Raw genomic sequence first — 22,141 nt, 5'->3', positions numbered from 1 at the left:
ATCTTTTCCTACACTTGTTTCTCCCTTTCCTGAGTTTACACAGGGACTGAGTAGGGAGTGCAGAGTCCCCAGCTGCCCCACTCCCCTCTGGGGCCCCCAGGAGCCCGAGGTGTCCCTCCCCACTTGCCCTGCCTGAGTGCCCCGGACAGTGCCTGGGGCAGTGTGACCTCTGTGTGGAGATAGGAGTGCTCAGTCCTGCATGTCACCCCACACACATACAACTCTGAGATCTCAGTGCCTTGCGGCTGGGCCCCAGACCCACCAGGTGGCAGGAGGGATAGCAAGAGGAAGTGGACTGTGGGTGTGACGGAGAGTAAGGACAGTCAGGGGGTCACCCTGCTGAAGGCTGGGGGCTGCGTGCCCGGGTGCTTCAGCCCCTACAGAAGCCAGGCAGAGCGGGAGAAGCAGCTGAGTACTGCATGAAAGAAATCCTGGATCGACTCTCGGCAACGCATGTTGCCCTGAGCACCACCAGGAATGCCCTCTCTGCTGAGAACCCTGTCCAGAGGAACACCCAAACACCACTGGCATGACACAGTCCCCCAAAAAGACAGGTAAAGGTGATGCTGCAGAGGTCTGTTGGTGAAAAAAAATTTTTTTTTTTTTTTTTGCTTTTTGGGTCACACCCAGCGATGCTCAGGGGTTACTTCTGGCTCTGCACTCAGGAACTACTCCTGGCGGTACTCATATGGGATGCTGGGGATCAAACCCAGGTTGGCCGCATGCAAGGCAAATGCCCTACCCGCTGTGCTATCTCTCCAGCTGCCCATTGGTGAAATTTTTTTACTTGGTTTGGGGACCACAGCAGTGATACTCAGAGGTTACTCCTGGCTCTGTGCTCAGGGATCACTCCTGGCACACTTGCGGGACCATCCAGGATGTCGGGGATTGAATCTGGGTCAGTCACATGCAAGCAAGTGCCCTGCCTGCTGTGCTCTTGCTTCAGCCTCTGTGAGATTTCACTTTAGAAAGAGACTGAGGTTGGGGCTGGAGAGATAGCACTGTGGGTAGGGCATTTGCCTTGCACTCAGCCAACCTGGGTTCAATTCCCAGCATCCCATATGGTCCCCTGAGCACTGCCAGGAGTAACTCCTGAGTGCAGAGCCAGGATTAACCCCTGTGCATTGCCGGGTGTGACCCATAAAAGCAAAAAAAAAAAAAAAAAGAGTCTGAGGAACTCAGTTTCAGATGCAACCCCAGAAATGGGTGGACGGGCCCAGTTTGTGCTCAGGCCCTGTGGGGAGCAGTCCAAAGGGGGGCAGGGGCCATGACCCTGCTCCCACCTGCAGCATGAGCCTAGAGACCTCATTTGCTTGTTTGTAAGCTCACTGACTCCCCACCGGCTCTGAAATACCCCTGCACCTTATCTGCCGTCAGAGAGGCCAGGAGACAGGTGCCCTGGGGAGCACCCACAGGTCGCCCCAACTCTGCCCCAGGGTCTCTCCTGGCCACTGGCATTTCATGCTGTGCTCAGGGCTCTCTGTTCAGGTGTGTGATGGGGGGCCTCGGGAAGGAACACTGGGCACCCCAATTTCAGCCACCCATCCCACCATTGCTCGTGCACAAACAGATGTGAGACCCCAGCTGCTACTCTGAAGCGAGTTCTGACTCACTCAAGGACCCTGAGAAAGCCCCTGCAGCCCAGGGAGAAGGTCACAGCATCCTTGGAGAGGCCTTGGCCAAGGTTATGTTTGAAGAGCCCAGCCTTGTCTCCAGAGGGCAGGGCTACATTGACCAGCCCAGGGGTATGGAAGGCCGAACACGGAAGTGGGATTGAACCTGGGGCCTGACCCCTGGCCACCTGCAAGCCCCTGGGGTTCTCTTGGGATGGGGGGTGTTAGGTGTCAGGTATTCCTTCCTCAGCTCCCTGCACTCCTGGGGTCCAGTCTCGACCCCAGAAGGAGCCAGACGACTCCCCCCTTGACTCTGATATCCTGGGGTACCCCCAAGCTCCCTCAGTGCAGACCTGTTGGGGTGGAGACCGGGCCCTCCCCCCACCCTGAGAAGCCTCAGAGCCTCCAGCACAGTTCCCAGCACCAAAGAGCTAATCGGATTTCTGGCGGAGCCTCTCACCTCCTGCACTGCCAAGATAGATCTGGAACGGGCAGCCTTATTACAGCGATGCCTTCTCCTCCGCAGGGAGCGCCAGACTGGGGGAGGGGGCCTCACCCCTTCCCTCAACGAACTCCACGCTTTCTGTGGTCACCAATCCCAGCCATCACCCACCAGGACTCTGGGGTTTTCCTACCAAAGAGTGTCTGGTGCTGAGACCCATCTCGCCCAGGGCTTGGCCCCCCGCACCTCGAATCCCAGAGCCAGAAGCCAATGGCGGTGCTCCCCTCCCTCCACGGCTGAGGCAGGGAGCAGGGCTCCCGCTCTCCTGCCATCTTGCAGCTCCCCATCTGCCTCTCCAGGGAGAAATAAGGGAACCCCGGCTTACAACAATGTATCCCAGATACCCACAGACCCGGTCTGTGACTTCGGTCTCTAGTTGGCACAGTAAGGGATCCCTGGGGAGGGGAGTCAGGTACCCCGGGAGGATGAGAGGAAAGAGAGTGTGTTTGTAATGACTATGTCTCCTCTGCGACAGAAGCAGCTGAGCAGAGGGAGGATGGGGAGTAGAATGGAGGGACGGAAAAGGAAAGGATTTTATAGCAGCTAGGCGCTTGCCTCCCACTCAACTGACCCAGGTCCCATCCCCAGCACTGCATATGGTCCCCTGAGCCCCATCAGAACTGATCCTGGGCACAGAACCAAAGTAAGCCCTGGGCACAGCTGGGTGTGAACCCATTCCTACCCCCCCCAAAAAAAAAAGAAAGAAAAAGGGGCTAGGGTTGGAGAGATAAGAGAGCAGGAATTCACTCTGCACACGTTCACCCTGCTTTAATCCCCAACACCCCACGTGATCCTCTGAGCTCCTGCCGGAGTGGCCCCTGAATGCAGAGCCAGGAGCAAACCCGGAGCACCATTGCGCAGAGGGAGGGAGGGAGAGAAGAGGAGGGAAATGTGTGAGCTATTGTCTTCTTCCTCCTACACTCACACGGGTACATAAGGGACACATACAGGAACACACACACGTACACAGCAAGCACACAGCACGTGTGATGCTCATGCGCTCATCCTCAGGTATACACATAAATGTATGTGTCAGCACACCTAAGTACTTCAAGTTACACATCTACATGCATGCAAGAAAGCTCCTGTGCATTATACACGTGTGTGTGTACATGTGTGCACAGACATGTGTATGCTTGCACACACACATTGCAGCAGTTGGTCAAGACTCCGTTTCTTACAGCTGAGCAAGAAACTGGTGCAGGCTCCCTCTTCCTTGCTCTCCTACTTGCTCTCTCTCTCCCTCCCCACACCAGCCCACCTTGCCCAGCCCCCAGACCTCGCTGGGAACTGGAGCAAGCAGCAGTGGCTCCTCCTGTTATGGGCTGCAGGACCTCACTTCCAGGGCCAGCAGCTGTCTCTGTGGTATGGACAGGGTGCAGCTCTCCCAGCCGGCCCCTCACCCAGTGCCTCCATTCATTTCTATCCCCCACCTCCCTGGAGCCGGCACAGAGTTGCAACCGCTCACACTGAGATGAAGATGCATGGAATAATAATGGGTGCGTTCCTCCTCTAATTGCGACATTCCCTAATTGCTAAATTTCAGAGCCTCGGCATCGGCCCAATTATGGGGACCTCTAGCAGGGTTCTCCATCACCTGCAGAGTCCTTGTCCCACTGATACCTTGGGAGAGCCCGCCCCGCCGCCCACCTGTGCTCCAAACCTTGACCGCCCCAGCTTCTCTGCAGGATGGGGAGGATAAAAGGGGGGTTACAGGCCCCAGAAACCTGGTCCTGCAGGCAGATCCCTGGAAGCCAGCCCTTCTGAGGAGAAAAGGAAGCTCACCGCCTGCAGCCAGGGAACTGCGCCACTATGAGACCTTTTCAGCCCTGGTGCTCAGTTGGTGGAGGGGAAGTGGAAGGAGGGGGAGGAAGGGAGGGGCAGGGTGCTTGGCTCAGGGCGTCTGGGCTCCAGCTGCCCCTGCCTTTGAGGGCTCAGTCGAACCACAGCTGCACTGCCAGGCTGAACTCTCAGGGAAATGCCACCAAACACCACGAGATCCAGCCCCCTGCCCCTTCCTGAGACCCTGGGAACTCACACCCACACTCAAAGGCACGCATACACGCACATGCACACACACACACACACTCAGACACTCATAGACACACAACCTGCACTCAGACACATACAAGCTCACACACTCACACAAATGCACACAACTCTTAGCCGCATGCCTGCTCTCATATAAACACAAGCATACTCATAGATACACTCCACACAAATACTTACACATGGACACCCACACTTAAGCACACACAGGCTCACACCGCATAACACAGAGGCATACACAGACATACACACGCACACATATAGACATACACATAAACACATACATGCAGGCACACACCTGCACTCTTAGGCATGCACACACACACACACACACACACATGAATGCGCATAGATACACACGCATACCTCTGTGCCCTTAGGCACACGAAGACTCACACATACATGCACTCACATAGACAAGCACACACATACAGGCACATGCCTGCACTCCCGGGCACACACAGGCTCACTGACATGCACTCACACATCTGTTTTGTGGAGAGGTTGCAGAGGCAGGGCAGTCAGCCCACAGGCGCCCCATCATCTGCTCTGCTCCCCCAGTGGCTTCTGACTAAAGCCTGGGCTGAGCAGAGGTACAGAGGGTACCACTTGCCTTGCATGTGGTCAACCAGGATTCAATCCCAGCATCCCACAGGATCCCAGGATCCCTCGGCACAGGCCCTCAGCACAGGCAGGTGTGGCCGAAATCCAAAGAGAGAGAAACAAGAGCCCCTGGCAATCCCCCAGAGCAGACCTGGTCCCATCCCCGGTCTTGCCCAGCTTGTTTTCCGCCCACTGCCCAGCCCATCCACCTCGGTGTCAGCGCCAGCCTTGAAGCCACCCCCACCACCTCCCGCTCCCGACGCCGGCAACAGGCCCTGAGAGGGTGGGAGGGGCGCACAGGTCCAACAGGCATGCTGAAAGCTCCAGCGCCTGTCCCTGAGGCCGTCCCAGTGTCTGTCCCTGTGTCTGTCCCAGTGACTGTCCCAGTGTCTGTCCCAGTGTCTGTCCCTGTGTCTGTCCCCACGTCTGTCGCTATGCTTGTCCATGAACTGGAGCCACTCTCCTCCCTTGGTGGTGATACTTAGGGACTTGAGGGAGAAGCCAGGTGGACCTGTGGGCGCCAATCACTGTCCCTTGCCTCTGTGCCTCCATTCTGGCCCGGCCCCTTCTTGAACCTGCGGGTGCTGGTAGCACCCAGGAGAGGAACCCTGAGCCCCAACACAAGGTGATGTGAGAGGGGCTCTGGACCAAGCAGGTAAAGCCTCGACAGCTAGCCTGGGTTTGATCCCAGCATCCCATATGACATCCCAATCTCTTGCATTGCTTGATCACTGTCCTTGCAGGCTGTGCCCTCAGCAGCATTCAGCCCGGCTGAAGAGGGGACCTTCTGGGGGGCCAGGCTGGCAGACAGGCTGCTCCCCTGCAGGTCAGACCCACCCGCCCTGCCGAATCAGTCCCCCGTGCCTGGCTATGGTCTCGAACCAGCAGTGCCAAGGCTGGCAGTAAGGGCTGACAGAGCAAATCCTTCCCAGAAATGAAGCGTTGGCAAGCGAGGCTCATTAGGCCTCGAGACTGCCTGGAAGTGGGAGAGATCAGCTCAGCTCCAGTGGCTCTCCTGCCGGGCTGCCAGTGGACACGTTCCACAGCAGCTGCCACACACACACAAGCCACCGGGCCACACGTTAAGCCAACTCTCACCCCAGACGATCTGCACCCTGCACAGAGTTTATCTCCAACCTGTAGGCAGGAAGGCTGAAGTGCAGCTGGGTCCAGCTGCCCAGAGTCAGAGTGAGGGTCAGACTCAGAGGAACCCAGGAAAACACAGTGACAGTCAAAACACAGCCTCTTGGAAGTCCTCACACAACCCCCCCGGGCCGTGACACTGACCACGCGGGCTGCTAGGGCACCCCACCATCCCCTGCTTCTTGGATAAATGTTGCCTGTACAATGACTATTCACACAGAGCTTTAGAAATGTATCCACCCAGTGGCAGTATTAATGGTTACCATCCATTTATCAGTTTTACGGTTTCTTTAACACAACGCAATTAACACCCACAAACAGTCGATTCATTTTGTTCCTGCAGTCTGGCACTGGGGGAGGCTGCTCTGGACCCACTTATCCTTCGAGGTGCATCTCACCCTGGGGGATTTCTCCCCATGTTGTAGACGGAACGCTTCAGCTCACCCCGTCACACACTCGGAGCACCTGCTAAATCTTCCTTCCTCACCCTCACAATTGCGTTATCTCTGTCACCAGGTCTGATTCTGTGTCATGAGGGCAGGCAGAACCCGGGTCTGTCTTATTCCCAAGTCTCCACTGCCAAGTGATTTGAGCACGCACTGGAGTGCCAGATAAGTCACCGAGGGGCCAAATAAGTCGCCCAGCCCTTCAGAATGGCAAGTCTGCCACAGCAGGCCAAGAAGGAACAAAGTCATGTGCCATCATCGGTGGCTGTGGCTGCCACACTGGGTGGGCACCAGGCACCATGGAGGGGGCCATACGCACTCTCTCCAGGCAGTACTCTGAACTCGGAATTTCTGGGGCGCACGTTTTCTCAACCAGGCAGTACTCTGGTCTGCAGTGCTAGGTGGTTCCTATTATAACCGTTCCCCCTGCACCCCGCAAACACTCCAATCTGGGTGGTTTATGAGAAGAAACCCAGTTTCAGCCAGAACCAAGATCAGGAAAATTCAAAGAGCAAGCCCCAACGCAGCAAGCTAGGCGAGGGGTGATGAGCTGCCTTCCAATGCCCCGGCACTTCCGGCTTCCGCTCCAGCCCCCAGCTGCCCTGCGGCCACTCTCCCCAGAGAGGGCTGGGCTGGCTGCCAGGGGAGGAGGGATGATAAGGCACCGGCCCGGTCTGAGTGGAGGCCAGGGGGCTGCTGGAGGCCAGGCCCGCCTGAGCTAGGAAATATGGGACCCAGGGAGCCCCAGTTTGGCCTTCAAGCATCCCAACCAGCCCTGGATCCTGCGTCATGCCCAAGGGGATCTCTGCCAGGAAGCTGTCGGAGCTCCCAGCCCCGACCCAGTAGAGTCCTCAGTCCCCACCAGATCCCAGTGTGCCCAGGTGGACCCAGTCTCATCCCAGAACCCCACCGGCAGCTGGCCAGATGTACCAGCTTCTCTCAGGACAAGGCGGGGGTGGGGGCGAACCAGACTCAAGAGATTCCCCCATTGGCTCGAGCGATAACACAGTGGAAAGGGCACTTGGGGGTTGACCTGGGTTGGATTTCCCAGCATCCCATATGGTCCCCCAAGCACTGCCAGGAGTCCCAAATGTGGCCCCAAAACCAAAAAAAAATTTTTTTTAAAAAATAAGGGACTTCCCAAAGAAAAACTGGGCGGGTGGGGGTCATCCTGGATGCAAGAGGCAGGGGAGAAAAACTGGGCAGGATGGGGGCACATTCTGGATGCAAGAGGCAGGGTGTGCAGGGAGGGTCAGGGGAGGGGCAGGGCGGCAGTATGGCTGCAGTGTGCGGGGACCCCAGTGCTGACTCACCCCGCTGGCCCTGCCACCAGCCTGTCTCTGCACAGAGCACCACCTGCCTGTGCCCACCTTGGGCGCTGGGGCTCCTTGGTGCTCACGGGATATTTCTGGGTACAGGCAGGGGGGAGGGTGGCTGGAAGGACAGAGGGCTGCTCGCCACTCCTCACCACGCCAGGGGCAATTATCACACCCTCAGGGCAGCAGGAGGCAAGGCGGGCACCCCTCACATCCCCCAGCCCCCAGCTTCTCCTCCTCAAGCCCCCACCTTTGCCCTTCTATGAGCTGCCCTTGGCGCCCGTACACACACACACTGTCCCACAAGGAAGTGGGGTGCTGTGGGGGCACAGCCGTGGGGGGAGGGTAAGGGGGTCTTGGGGGCACCTGTGGAATGTGGGGGAGGAATGGGAAGGTAGAAGAGAAGAAGGGCTGGGTTGAGGATCCCCGGTCGGAAGGGTGGATGACGGGCTCAGAGAGTGGGGTGCCTCAGTCTGTAGGACCGCGTGTGTGCGGTCACCTCGGGGCAGTTGAGTGGGGTGAGGCTAGTCGTGCTGAGTCATGAACTTTGGAGAGGAGAGCGCCCCCACCCCTCTGGGGTCTGTCCCGGTTCCTCTTGGCTCCCCAGCTTCTCCCTGACCCCGGGTCTCTGCCGACGCTCTGCCATCCCCCCCCCTCCCACGACGGGACGGCGGGGCTGGGGTCCGACGCCTGCGGGGTGGGCGTGGGGGCAGTCCGGGAAGCGGCGGCAGCGGAAGAGGTCCCCCGGCAGTCCCGGAGCAGATGTCGGAACGCGTCGCGGCGCGAGCAGGGGCGAAGAGGGGCGCGGCCCGGGGACGTCCACAGCCCGAGTCCCCGCGGGGCCCCGGCACCCCCGCGCCCCTTCCGTCGGGACGCGCAGAGGGACGCGCCCTGCCCGGAGCCTCCAACTTCCAGACCCCACCGGCCCCGGGCGCCTCTCCTATCCGGGGGGGCCTTCGGCTCCGAAGCACAAAAAAAATAGAAGGAAAATGCGCCCTTAGAGGAGAAACTTTGGGGGCGGAGGCGGGGGTCTTCCCAGGGGCGCGGCACGGACTTACCGGGACGCGAGCCCGAGTGGAACCGAGAGATCCGGGTCCCCAGGTGAGGGGCGACGACCGAGCGGGGGCGCGCGTCCCCCGGAGTCCCCGCTGCGCGCCGTCCCCAACTCGCTCCAAGTGCCTTTGCCGCAAGACTCCGGGGCCGACGGCGCCGCGGCGAGGGCGGGAGGGACGCGCTGCAGCGCGGGGAGGGGACGCGCGGAGGGGGGGGGGGGGGCCCGGGCGGAGCCGCCGCACCTGCCCCGCCGCGACCCGCGCTGCTCAAGGTCACTCTCGCCCCGTCCACGCCGGGACGGCCGCTCCCAGCCCTCCCGCCGTACCCCCGACCCACTTCACTGGCTTTGGGGGTCTCGGAACCCCTCGCCCTCTCCTCCGGCTCCTCCACTCTCGAGTGGTCGGGGAGGCGGGGAGAGGTCCGAGGTGCCCGGACCTATGAGAAAGTGGCGGGTGGCGGGTGGTCACCGGGGCGGAGGAGAAGCCAAGGGGAAACTTGCATTTACTGAACCGCAGAGTTTTCCGCCCCGGCCACGGCGCTGCACGCTCGGGACAGTCCCTGAAGGTGGGTACCGGGACAGTTGGCAGCCAGGGAGCCGCAGGAAGTGGGACACGGAGGAAGAGCCTCGGGAGACGGAGTCCGTGGCCAGCCCCGGGCGGAGGGAGGGAACCGGAGGGAGGGAACGGGGCCAGGACGCGAGCGTGGCACTGCGACACCCGCCCACCCCGGCCGCCAGCGGCTCCCTCAGGCCGGCAGTGCTCAGTGCGCATTCGCCAGGGGAGATGGGAAGCGGAGATGATGGACGGGGGATGCAGGAGCACACGGGGCTTCATGGTGGGGAGGAGGGACGGAAGGGATGGCAGGGCCGGGAGCAGTAGCTGTGGACGGGCTTCCTGCATGCCTCTGTGGGTTATTTCAGAACAAGAAGACCCGGCCCAGGGGCTCTCCTTCAAAGGGACAGTGGCCATCGTGAAAGACGGGGACCAGAACTGGGAGGATGCCCAAAGGGTCTGGACCCTGTGCTCACACCCCGAGGCATGACCCAAGCAGGGACAGCCCTCGGGGGACTGTGCAGGCCATAGTTGGACCCCCAGCAGGGCAGACACTCCTATGCTGTCTCCGCCCTCCCCCCCCCCCCCATCTATTCTCCTTCCTGCTCTCCACACTGATAGGAAACCAGGCCAGAGAGGCTGGCAGCCTCCTCACACAGATCTGGATCCCTCTGCTCTGAACCTGTGTCCACCCACCCTATTCCCGACCCCTCCTCCAGGCACTGGACACCAGAATGCCCCTGGCCAGGTCACGGAGCGCCCACACTGTCATCAGTCTAAGTGAATGAAAAAGATGGTGGCTGAGCCACGCCTTCATGTGCTTTCAAAAAATTCATCAGCCCACTTGGGCCTGGGTTGTTAAGCTCAGCCCAGCTCAGCGTCCCTCCTGGCTACCCCCTCCCAGGGTCAGGAACCAGGAAAGGAGAGAAGGGAAGAGACAAACTCGCCATCCCCCCTGAGGTGCTCCTCAGCTGTGCTCTGAGCTCCCAGCTCAGTCCAGGCTCCTGGCACAGTGCTCAGAGGGGCAGGGAGAAGCCCTTCCCTCTCCAGCCCTGACCACCACCGTCTCCCCTCCCCACCCAGCCTTCAGCAGCTCTTCCATTCTCTGGCTTTACCCAGAGAGCGGACAGACCCAAGTGGACAGGGCTGGAGGGAATCTGGCTCTCTTCACACACCGGCCAATGCACACCCTGCCCGTAAGTTGGAGTTCCTGACCCCTCCCGTCTGCCCCCCCATTTCTCTTCGCCTACAGGCCCCATCGTTACTGACTAATGGCTAAACGCTCCACCTCCCTCACTGGTGGCCACAGGATGTTTGTGCTGCTATATTTTCTGGGGTGGAAGAGGCTCCCAAGGGGCTTGGGCACAGACCAATATGCTGGCTGGGGATGCTATGCCGCAGAGGGCAGCAGTGTTGGGATCAAGCTCAGGGTCTGCCTCCAGGAGACCCAGCTTTAATTCCTGGTATCACATGGCCCCCAGAGCACTTCCAAGGAGCAGCTGCTGAGCACCAAGCCAGAAATAACCCTTGAGCAGCACAGAGTGTGGACGAACCCCCAACTTCTCCCCCAAAGAAAAGTAAAAAGTAAAAGTAAAGGCCCTCCCATTGATCATCGATTTGCTCGAGCGGGCCCAGTTAACGGCTCCATTGGAGACTTTGTTGTTACTGTGTTTGGCATATCAAATACGTCACAGGTAGCTTGCCAGGCTCTGCCATGCGGGCGAGATTCTCTCGGTAGCTTGCCGGGCTCTCCGAGAGGGGCAGAGGAATCGAACTCGGGTCTGCCATGTTGGCTGCGTGCAAGGCAAACGCCTTACCGCTGTGCTATCGCTCCAAATCCCAAAGAAAAACAAGATCAAATATGACAATGGAGAAAGAAGTGGCTCCATCTGTGGTGTTACACACCCAGAGGGGGAACACTTTAAAGTTTTCAGCGACAAAGCTGGTAGCACTGCAGCACTGTCCTCCCGCTGTTCATCGATTTGCTCGAGCAGGCCCGGTAACATTTTCATTGTGAGACTTGTTGTTACTGTGTTTGGCATATCAAATACATCACGGGTAGCTTGCCAGGCTTTGCCGTGTGGGCGAGATACTCTCTGTAGCTTGCCAGGCTCTCCGAGAGGGGCGGAGGAATCGAATCGGCCCGGCCGTGTGCAAGGCACATGCCCTACTCCTGTGCTATCACTCCAGCCTGCCAAAGCTGGTATAGAAAAGCAATTTAATGTCTTTAAGCCACACCTGGTAGTACTCAGGGCTTACAGCTCACTCCTGCTGGTGCTCAGAGCAACATATGGGGATCAATCCCAGGTCAGTTCCCTGCAAGGCAAGAGTCCCACCTGCTGTACTATCACTCTGGCCCTAATCTGTCTTTAAGGGACCACCCTAGCAGAGCTGGGTTGGGAAGATGGTGTCCCACCTACTTCTGTGGTGCCAGGGATGGAACTCGGAGCATCTAACATGCTAGGCATGTGCTTGGTCATTGGGTTACTTCTGTTGCCCCCCATAATTTCAGATTTTTATCCTAGTCCAAGAATGAATGGCTAGCATAAAGAATTCACTTTTTCATTCTCCTACCCTCTCACTTGTTTCAAAGTAAAAATGGCATTTTGGCATGCAGGATTTGCCCCAGTGGTACTCAGGGGACTGACCCGGGGTCTTCTGCCTGCATATCATGTGCTCAAGCTGTGAGCTAGCTTGTTGTCCTGAAAATGTCCCCCCCCCTTTCTCAAATGCAGAGTATGACTGGTGGTGGGAGGAGGGCATGGTTCTGGTGGCAAAGCACCTGTCTTGCAGGTAAGAGACCCTGGGCTGGATCCCCTGCCCTCGTTCCCATCCCCATGACAATAAAAAAGCATTTGGGTTTGAGACTAGAGCTGTCTATACTTTCTTCCTCAACAAAGCACCATAGTTTGATGTCACCGATAAGTTACTCTGAGCCTTAGTCTTCACTCTAAGAAGAGAGGGCTTAATCCGGCTTATTGTGCCCGGTCTACACTTCCCTTGCCTTGTCCTCTATCAGTTTGGTGAATCCAAAAATGAAGAGCTGCCAAATGCAGGGAAATGTTTGCCTCAGGGAATGTGAGGTGGTGGGCCAAGCAATAGCATAGTAGGGGGTTGGGGAGGGGGAACCATTTGCCTTACAGCCGACCTAGGTTCAATCCCCAGCATCTCATCTGGTTCCTCAAGCACTGCCAGAAGTGATCCCTTAGTGAAGAGCCAGGAGTAACCCTTGAGCATTGCCGGGTGTAACCCCCACCCCCCCGCCACACACACACACAAAAGAGAAAGAAATGTGAGGAACAGTGGCTCCAAGTTGGAAACCAACGGGGTAACAGGATGGCCTTTCTTCCCATTGGGCAGCTGATGCTCATCAATGAGCATATAAGATGCAAGCCAGTGGAAACGCCTTCTCAGCCATAGATCCTGTCCACTGACTACCCCAGCATCTATTCAAACCATCTGTAAATCAAGGAGAGAGCCCTTGGACGATACCCGAGCTGCAGGCAGAGGACCAGGACCCAGAGAACAGGATACCTCAGGAAGCAGCCCTGGGAGTCTGGGACACGCCTTAACCTGAGCATCTCGGGGCACCTGTCTCCTTTCTCAGGCCTTTCAGCACCATCTCTTACACCTCACTCTTCCATTACTCATCCCTCCTTGCATCCAAAAGTCATCATCAACCTTTGTATCACCCTGGCAGGGTAGAAGCATGTGCGCGCGCGCACGCACACACACACACACACACACACACACACACACACACACAAGCTAGGAACAAAGGCAGAGAAATGACTGGCACCATGCACCAAGTGAGACTTATTCTGATAAATCCAGGTAAACCCTGGACAGAACTTATGACTGAGAAGCTGTTCCTCTTTCTCAAATCCAAAGAGAATCACTGGGGGGAGGAGGGACATGGTTCTGGTGGCAGGGCAGCACCAGCCTTCATGGGCTGGCTTGGCCCTTTAGGTGGGCAAAGGGGTGACTGTTTGGGTGGAAGCCAGGGAGCTGGTTACAGTGCTCAAGTCAGGAAGCCACTTCTTGGCTGAAGTCCAGGGGGGTGGGGCACTTGCCTTGCATGAGTTGACCCAGGTTTGATCCCTAGCATCCAAGCACTGCCCATTGGGTATACCAACCACTGCCCTGAACACAAAGCCACAAGTAAGCCCTGAGCACCAGCAAGTATGGCCCAGAAACCAAAAATAGAAAAGCTACTTTTCAACCTCTCAACTAATCCATGAAATGGGCACTGCACCCTCTTCCTTTACTGATTTGGGGGAGCTCATGCCTGTACTAACTGGGAGGGTTCCGGGAAGAATCTTCCTCAGTGAATACTATGCTCTTCCGCTAAGGAAATGAAATTGCTTGGTGAGGCTGCGTGGGGCAGGTGTGTGGCAGAGGCCTGTCACGTGGAACTGGAGATGCTGCCAGTGCCTTCTCCAAAAGGCAAACGAAACCACCGGAGACTTTTAACACAGGATGGACTTGTTTTGGAAAAACAGGCACAACGGGCATTGGCCTAGGTCCCATCTGTGCCCTGCTGGCTTCTCAGAGGGACAGGCATAGGCGCAGGCCTTGCCCACCTTAGCCAACCTCTCACAGCCCCAAATACTCCAGGTACTGGGATACAGAAACGTGGGTGGACGGAGTCACTCAGGAACCTAGTTCTGGGCCCGCAGGGGTGAGCAGTGCCGGGCCTGGGATGCTGGGATGTTTGTGGCTCTGGGAGGCCTCACCTTTAATGACCTACCCCATTTGCCACAGAGGTTGAGTGAAATTCCAAAGGAAATTGTGTGTGTGTGTGTGTGTGTGTGTGTGTGTGTGTGTGTGTGTGTGTCTCCGGGGGGAGGCTGTTTCGCTCGGGGCGCCTGAGCCTGTGGAGTTGAGCTTGTGGAGTAATTGGTTCAGTCTGTGGCTTGGTTAGATGGTTCAAGAAGGACAAACTGGCTAGATAGTATGATGGGTAGAACATTTACCTTTTGTTTTGTTTTTTGGGGGAGGGGGCACGTCTCTCGTTACTCCTGGTGGGCTCGGGGAACCATATGGGATCCCACGAATCGAACCCAGGTTGGCAGTGTACAAGGCAAGTGACTTATTCACACTGCACTATTGCTCGACTCAGGGCACTTACCTTGTAGGTGTCTTAGCATCCCATATTGCCCCCCCCCACCCCCCGAAACAAACCAGGAGTGACTCCTAAGTACAGAGCAGGAGTCTGTCCTGAGCACTGTGTGATGTAGCCCAAAAGCCGAATCAAATGGACAAACACCTGGAGCACAGCAGTGTGAGATAAGCCCCCAAACCCCACCCCCGGTCTGCAGAGAGGTGCCCTGCAAGTGTGTCCGGCCAGTACAAGCTGCATCAGACAGCAGGGACAGGCCAGGGCCAGATCAGGTCCTGCAGCCCCGACTTCCTCTGCCCAGACAGGTGAGTCACCTTGAGGTTTTTCCACCCATTTGCTTATGCGATATCTACACTGAAGGTCATTTCTTCTTCTTGAGGCAAAGTGCACAATGGCTATGCCCCAACGAGGGTGCCCGTTACTCATGGTGAGTGGGGGCATAAGGCCAGGGCTCTGGGGAGAGCTGCCACATGCCCTCCGGACACCCCAAGGTAGCAGATCAAGGACCTCAAGGAAGCAGCTGAAATAATTCTCAACTGCCCCAAACTGTTTGGAATCAAAAGCACATGCTCAGTTCTCTCTAGGCTTCTCGTCTTGTCGGTTCCCAACCCCGGGAACAGAACAGCCCCATCCTGGGGACCAGAGCTCTGTGGGGTTATTAAGACAATGGTTATGCGCTGCCAGAGCCCTGCTCATGTCCAAAGGGCCCGGCCTGTGGAAGTTAAAGTCCTGGCCCCTCTGTGTGCCAACAAAGGCCGCCCGTTTCTTCCCCTCTACATTTCTCAGCTGTGAAATGTGTCTGACAGCAGCACCTTCGCTGGGATGCTGCAGAGATGGGCATTTGCAAAGTATTGGGCACAGTGCTTGCCACTGACCAAGGGTTGTGCTGACATTTGTACCACCTTCCTGGCCTGTAGCATCTTCTTCCTCAGCTTGCCTAAATATGGGTTCTTGCCTGAGCCACACTGAACAAAAGTGGCTGTTGGTTTGGATTTGGACCAAACCTGGCTCTGCTCAGGGACTACTTCTGGCTCAGTGCTTGGAGAGGCCACGTGGTGCTTGGGACTGAACCTGAGTTTCTGCATCTGCGCCTGCACCTCTGAGCCCTCTCCCTCCTGGGCCTCCAGGGACACCACTTCACAACACATCTGACCCCTGGTGGCTGCATGAATCCACACTAATGGAGGAGAGAGCGGGTAAGGGTCTTTGGGGATCCTGTGAAACAGCCTATATGAAAGGTATTGATCGGTATTCATTTTCAGGCTGGCTGGGCTGATCCAATCGTGCATGCCTGCTAGAAGAAGAAACCCATCCACACAGTTCCCTGCTAATCTTTCATAGTGTCCCTGGGGGTCTCAGCCTCCTCTCCAGCTCTGGACTGGTGGGAAAGCAGCCAGGGCCTGGGCCTGGGCCTCTGCTGCCCTCTTCTGTTCAAAGTTAGGAGTTCCTGCTGGCTGGACCCAAAAGGACTGGGAAATCCCCTCTGCTCTCAAACTCTTCTTTACCCTGATGCTTTAGTGCATCCATGGATTCATCTTAGTGCAGTAAGTGGTGAGGAAGGACGATACCTCCAGATTGGCTGGAGTTGAGACTAGGAAATCTCCTGACTGAAGGAGCTGTGGCATTGGGCTGGGTTCTCCTTTTAGGAATGTTACGGATTTCCCGTCCTCAAAGAACCTGACAGATATGGATCGAGAAACAGATCGCTTATTCCAAGGGCACAATTTTGCATTGAATTCCATCTGCCCACCTGCACCCAGAGAGAAATTCTAAGACAACAGGGGATGGGGAGAGAGTTCCAAAAGCTAGAGACACGTGCTGTGCTCGTGGGAGCCTTGGCTGGGGCTCAAACACTCATCTCCACCCCGCCCCCAGAATTAGTCGCAGAATATGAACAGCACCCTAAGAATACTGATAATGACGTGGCAAAAGCTGGCCAGCAAGCGAAAAAAGTGGGGGAAGGGGGCCAGTGGGAAAGTACGGTGGGAGGACGTTTGCCTCGCACACTACTGGCCTGGGTCCAATCCCCAGCATGCCATACAGTCCTCGTGCCCCACTAGGAGTGAGTCTTGTGCTCAGAGCAAGAAGGAAGCCCTGAGCACAAGCAGGTGTAACCCCAGAACAAAAACCACCACCAAAGTCGTGGGAAATGCATGGTAAAGTATTACAGGGCTGTAGTCTTGGTTTGAACCCCCAACATTGCATATGGTCCCCCGAGCACCCAAGGGCAATGCCGAGCAGAGTCACAAATACCCCCTGAGCACTGCTACCTGCGAGCCAACCCTTCCCCACACCCCTATCCCCAGCCTCCACTTTCCTTTTAGGATGTGCTGGTGCTCTGGGCCCGTTGAATTCTTGCAGTTTCCCCTTCTGTTCTCACCTGTCAAGACATTTGTCTCTCGCTGTACACGATTAGCTGAATGTGTGGAGTTTTCAGACCCCCCGATAAAGCCTGCTATTGGGACAGGAAGACGGCTTAGTAGGGTGGGCATTGGCTCTGCAAGTTGGAGGCGGCCCGGGCTCAATCACCCTGGCACGTGGCCCCTCAGCACCACCAGGTGTGGTCCAGAAACCAAAACGTGAATTAGATTGTTGGGTATAGGTTAAAACTCTCGGAAGACTGGAGAAAATGAGTGCTCAAGCCTGAGTCCTCTCAAACCAGCTAGCAGCCATTTGTGCATTTCTGTTATTTTACTGCAGTGCCAGGAGCCAAGCCCAGAGCTCAGCGATAATCGCTCAGTGACGACCCAGCCTGCTTCAGCCACTTTAAAGGGAAGTGAGAGGCACAGATAGTGCATGCCATTATGAATTAAGTCCCTTGCCTCTAAACTAAGTTTTCTCAAATTTTAAGATTGAATGGAAACACATGAATTAGGTTAAATGGAATTCATCCTTTAACTGACTTCTTAAAAAGTTGTTAATCTATCTAATTAAATGCAAAAGCAGCTTTCTCAAGGCTTCCTCTCCTGTAGAGTCCTGCTAAAAGTGTGATCATAAGGCCGGAGAGACTCCAGCATCCCGGAGAGCCCCCCACACACACCCCCTAAGCTCAGGGCCAGGAGTGAGCCTTGCCCCTCGCTGTGGCTCAACGCTTCTTCACCCCCAATTTAGTCACAGCCCGAATCAGTGCTTGAAGCTGCACTCCAGGGGCCAGGGAGACCACCCACAGGCAGTGCACATGTCTGCATGCTCCAAGCCCAGGTCTGATCCCAGCACCCCCTGCCTGGGCTCATTAAAGCAACCCAAGGAAAACTCCATGTGCTCCCTTCTCCCCCAACAAGCACACGCACACACACTCACCCTAGTTCCCAACTGGGCACATCTGCAGGACCTCGATTTTCATAGGGAAGAGGGTGTTGCTTGGCCATTTTGTTTTCTCAGAAAATCAATTTCTAATTTCTCTATTTTCCCATCCCATGGAAAGCAGAATGAATAGTCCCTACGGCCTGCACTTACCTGGAACAGATCAAATGACAGCATAATCCCATTCCCTATCACAATGCACAGAATCCCGAAAACATGCGCCGACTTCTCCGTCCCTGCACAATTCACCCAGAACTGAAAACAGGGAGCTGGGAGCATCTATCTGCTGGGCACTGGCTCTCGATTTACCAATTATAGTGATAAAGATGTAAAGATATTCCTACGTAAACAATTTTGAAACATGAAAACTGGTTTATATAAATTTGTAAGAAGTGAAATATACACTTTACAAATTGATTTATATACTTTGAAAATAAATTTACAAACAGTGTCACTTTATACAATGCTTCATTTAGGCAGATTTTCAGTAACATTTCTATTACACATTACACATGGATCCCCTCTGAGAAAGTTGAGGGGCATAACAGAACCCCATGCAGAGGTCTGAGGGGCACCAGGCATCAGGCTGTCACTCCAGTGCTCAACAAGGAGCTAGGGAAGAGATCTGGTTCCCCTATGGATGAAGGCAAGGCACTGGGATACTCACAGTCTTCGTTCTTCTTCTCAAAAGACAGTTTCATCAGCAGGGGACTGTGTCTTATCATGATGCCCCCTCCCCCCAAAAAAAACCCAACCAAGAAAAACCTCTGTTAATGTAGACTAACACACAGTCAGTTTCCGAATAGCCAACAGGCAATGGCACCCATAACCCATTAATCCAATTCTATCTCCTGTTAAAGGTGTAGAAGCTTCTACAATCCATTCTGGTCGGTCTGCTTAATGGCTGGAAACCTTGATGGGACTTAGCCCATAAAATCACACATGGGAACTAAAATCCAATCAATACTCTATTCAGACCAGAGCAGGTTTTAATAAAATGGCAAATATAAATCAAGAACGTAATGGCAGGGGGTGGGGGTGTTAGGAATTGGGGGAGGAGGGGCAGGTTCCACTATGATGGGGCATTGAGAGTGGACCAAGTAGGAAGAGACACTGATCCCCTTCCAGGTAGGCATCAGGTATCCACAGGGCCCACGTGGCTGTTTATGGTGAGGTAGTGACAAAGTATGTGCATCTCAAGTATTGCTTCAAACTGTGGTCCCCAAACCTCAACATCTTTACATCTCTCAAGTTCTGCATAGTAAAAAGAGTAAAAAACAGGTATTTGTTGTTGTTGTTGTTTTTCGAACCAACACCATCAGAGGTGGCATCTCTGGACCACCCAGGCTGCTGAAATGAACTCTGCAGAAAGGTCACTGGGCCAAGGATGTGACTTTGGTTCAATCCCCACCACCAAAGAAACAAAAAAGAAAACAAGGGAAATCCCACCACTGTAGCCAATCCTGGGCAAGAGTTACATAATCATTCTTCAGACTAGAGGCTATAAACAAGCCCTTTACATAAGAAATTCCCTAGATACCAATTTAGAAGGGAGAAAAATAAAAACCAGCTGGAACAGCCCAAAGGGTGACCACGGTGCTGAGTTGACTAGATTCTTTATTCGAGGTGCCAGGGATTGAACCCAGAGCCCCACACTTGCAAGGTGGGCACTACTCACAACCTGGCCTCCAGTGTTTCCTTACTGCCTGATCTTCCTGGCTCAGGGTCCAGTACACAGTCCTTTTGTCCATCTCGCTAACTGCAGGAAAGTGTGTGGTTCTAGGGGCAGTGTATTAGAAACCCCCCTGGGAGACGGGGGCACTTCACAGTAAGACACAACAAAGCATGGCGCTAGGGTAGTATCACTCTGCCATCACCCAGGGAGACAGAAGGGGACTGACAGGGAGGTAAACATCCTGTGTTCTGAGAGCACTTGTCACTGTCCAGTGCCAGGGGCCACTCTGGGAGAGCTGAGGACAAGTCCAGGCTTCATTCTTCTCCCCCAGCACGTGAGCGTCTGGCGCCCGCACTTCAGTGCCAAGGGATGTCAGAAGACCAGGCTCTCTCCCAAGAGGGAGCAGCTCCACGCATCCACACTGGCCTTCCTTCTCACTCCCTTAGAGGGCAGAGATCTACCTGACCAAGGCACGGTTGGGACTGTATGGAGAGAACCTGGTGGCAGTGGGTGAGCTCCACACCGGAGATGCCAGGAAGGCTTTCTGATGCCAGCAGCTCAGCTACGATCTCAATGGAGCTAGCGAGACTGGCATCCTTGCACCAGAGTCAGGGGGCTCGAGGCATCAGGATATTTAAAAAGACCAAACCGCTATTTTCCCCGAACGTACTCTGGACACTCTACTGTGTCCAGATTCTTCTCTATGGGCCCCAGAACCCCCATCAGACAAGGAAAGATATCACAACTGTGGGAAAACTGCAGACAATTAGGAGTCATTCTTAAAGAGATTTAATTATTTTAATTGCAGAAAAGGGGATAATACATTTAAATCTCTGCTACATCACAAACTGCTGTTTTGTTGTTGTTGTTGTTTTATTAGAGACCCACTAGTTCTACCCATCTGTAGGCTTATGGCTATAGAGTGTGGGGAAAACAACTATTAGCAACAAAATAGGATAAAGCAAGCAAGAATCTGTTCACCAGAATGTCTTCTCCACTGCAGAAGAGGGTCCTTGAAAAGAGGAGGAAAAGCTGGGGACGGTCCACCACCAGGAATGACAACCAGAGCGAGAAAGAGGGGAGGAAGATGGGAAGGCAGAAGCTGGTGTGCCCAAGTTTTCCTTTGCACACCACACCCCTAGGCCAGATTCCCTGCCAATCCCAACCTAACGAGGATATTCTTTTCCAAAGAGGGCTGATTTGAAGATGGGAATCACTTGCCTATATTCTGAGGAAGCTTATGAAGACAGCATGGCTTTAGAGACAGGCTCCATATCCGCAGAAGATGGGGATGCGCAGGGCATGGCGGAGGCGCCGTTCACTAACGGGGACTGGAGCAGGAGACAAAAGAATCCCCTAACGTGTGCAGGCTGACAACCACGGCTACCGCAGCCTAGGCGGGCAGAAGCAAAAGCAAGCGTTCCCCTCTGGCTCCTCGGAGCCCACAGGATGAGGGGCAGAAGCAGCAGGAGCATGATGCCTCTAAAATAACCAGCGCTTAGTGTTCTATTAGGACCAAGGATTTATTCCACAATATAAATGGCAACATTGCATACAAGCTACCAAAAAAACCAGGAAGGGGAGGGCGGGGCAGGGAGGCAGCGGGGAGCCACAGGGGTCACAGCGGGGCGGCCGCTGACGGAGCAGCCGCACGGCTCCGCGTCACGAGCTCCTCCGTGACTCGAGGGACTAGACAGTCGCCTTCTGCACATCAGACCAAATGCTAAAGCACCAACACACTGTTCGGAAGTTTGTTTTGTTTGCTTTAATTCCAGCCACTGAAACCAACATAGAAGTTATTGCTTAGATAAATAAACCTAGTCTACCAGGAAAAAGAAAAGCGGATAAGGAAACAAAAACCCCAAAATGAAAAAAGTAAGTTCCCCAATATGGTAACAGAGTAAACAAGAGAGAAGTTCCTCGAATGAGGATTTACTGGAATTTCTGGTGCCCTTCTGGGCACTGAAATTGAGTTGAACTCTTATGCCGGTAAATCCCAGTTAGAGGTCAGATTTTAATGCTATCCACGAGAAGGTGCACGCTCCAATGCCTTCCAAATTGGTGGAAACCCCTGCAAAAAACAGTCAGCATTTCAAACCTCAACAACCACAAACAGCTCTTAAGGAAAAAAATACAAAAAGTGTCAAAAAATTTTTTTAGTTGTTTTTTCTTTTTTTCAAAGAGTTCTGGAAAAATGATCCCATAAGGAGTAGAAATAGCACCTTTTACAGGCTGGATTAAAAGCCAGTCCTGTAGTTTTGCTGAGAAATTGAAGAAATCTTCTTGGTTGGAGTCCTGAATTACATTAGGTAAGGGTGTGTGTGTGTGTGTGTGTGTGTGTGTGTGTGTGTGTCTGTGTGTCTGTGTGTCTGTGTGTCTGTGTGTGCTCGTGTGTGTGCAGTGTGTCTATTTCCGGCTTGGTGCGTCCTTCACAGTGCAGCGCACACAGATGTAGTCTTCTTTCTCTGCCATCTCTGGAGAAACACCAACACAGACCTGATGAAACCACTGATTGCAGCTGCCATCACACTGGACCCAGTCCACCTGGTTACAAAGAGCAGGGAGATGGGGTTTTCAGAGGAAAAAATGTGATTCAAAATTGGGTCGGCCAGCCTCAAGATATTCAGGCCATTTGCCATTAACGGCCACTGACCCACCACTGGGGCCTCTGGCAAAACAGCTAAGCCAAGAGTGTGGCTGGCCCACCAGCCAAAGCAACCAAGTCAAAGCCATTCTTCAAGTCGTGACTGCTTTGGGGTTAAGAC

At 54.9% G+C, this 22,141-nt stretch overlaps 2 protein-coding genes across 3 annotated transcripts in view; both read right to left on the bottom strand.

Annotated features, from left to right (window-relative positions):
• SYT2 (synaptotagmin 2) overlaps nt 1–8,886 on the bottom strand; it is a 95,730-nt gene extending 86,844 nt beyond the window's left edge. Inside the window, exon 1 of the mRNA XM_056110656.1 lies at nt 8,731–8,886. The gene's annotated coding sequence lies outside the window, so the exon portion shown is untranslated. The remainder of the gene's footprint in view (nt 1–8,730) is intronic.
• An 11,263-nt stretch (nt 8,887–20,149) lies between these two features.
• The window catches only part of KDM5B (lysine demethylase 5B), an 80,103-nt gene continuing 78,111 nt past the window's right edge, over nt 20,150–22,141 (bottom strand). For both annotated transcript variants that reach the window (XM_056110648.1, XM_056110649.1), the window contains exon 27: nt 20,150–21,920. In XM_056110648.1, coding sequence (XP_055966623.1) covers nt 21,783–21,920 — 138 coding nt within the window. In that variant the 3' untranslated portion in view covers nt 20,150–21,782. The remainder of the gene's footprint in view (nt 21,921–22,141) is intronic.

Source organism: Sorex fumeus, unplaced genomic scaffold, assembly GCF_029834395.1.
Source record: "Sorex fumeus unplaced genomic scaffold, SorFum_2.1 ptg000010l, whole genome shotgun sequence".
In the NCBI taxonomy this organism is placed as follows: domain Eukaryota; kingdom Metazoa; phylum Chordata; class Mammalia; order Eulipotyphla; family Soricidae; genus Sorex; species Sorex fumeus.
This window is presented reverse-complemented; position numbering and strand designations above follow the sequence as displayed.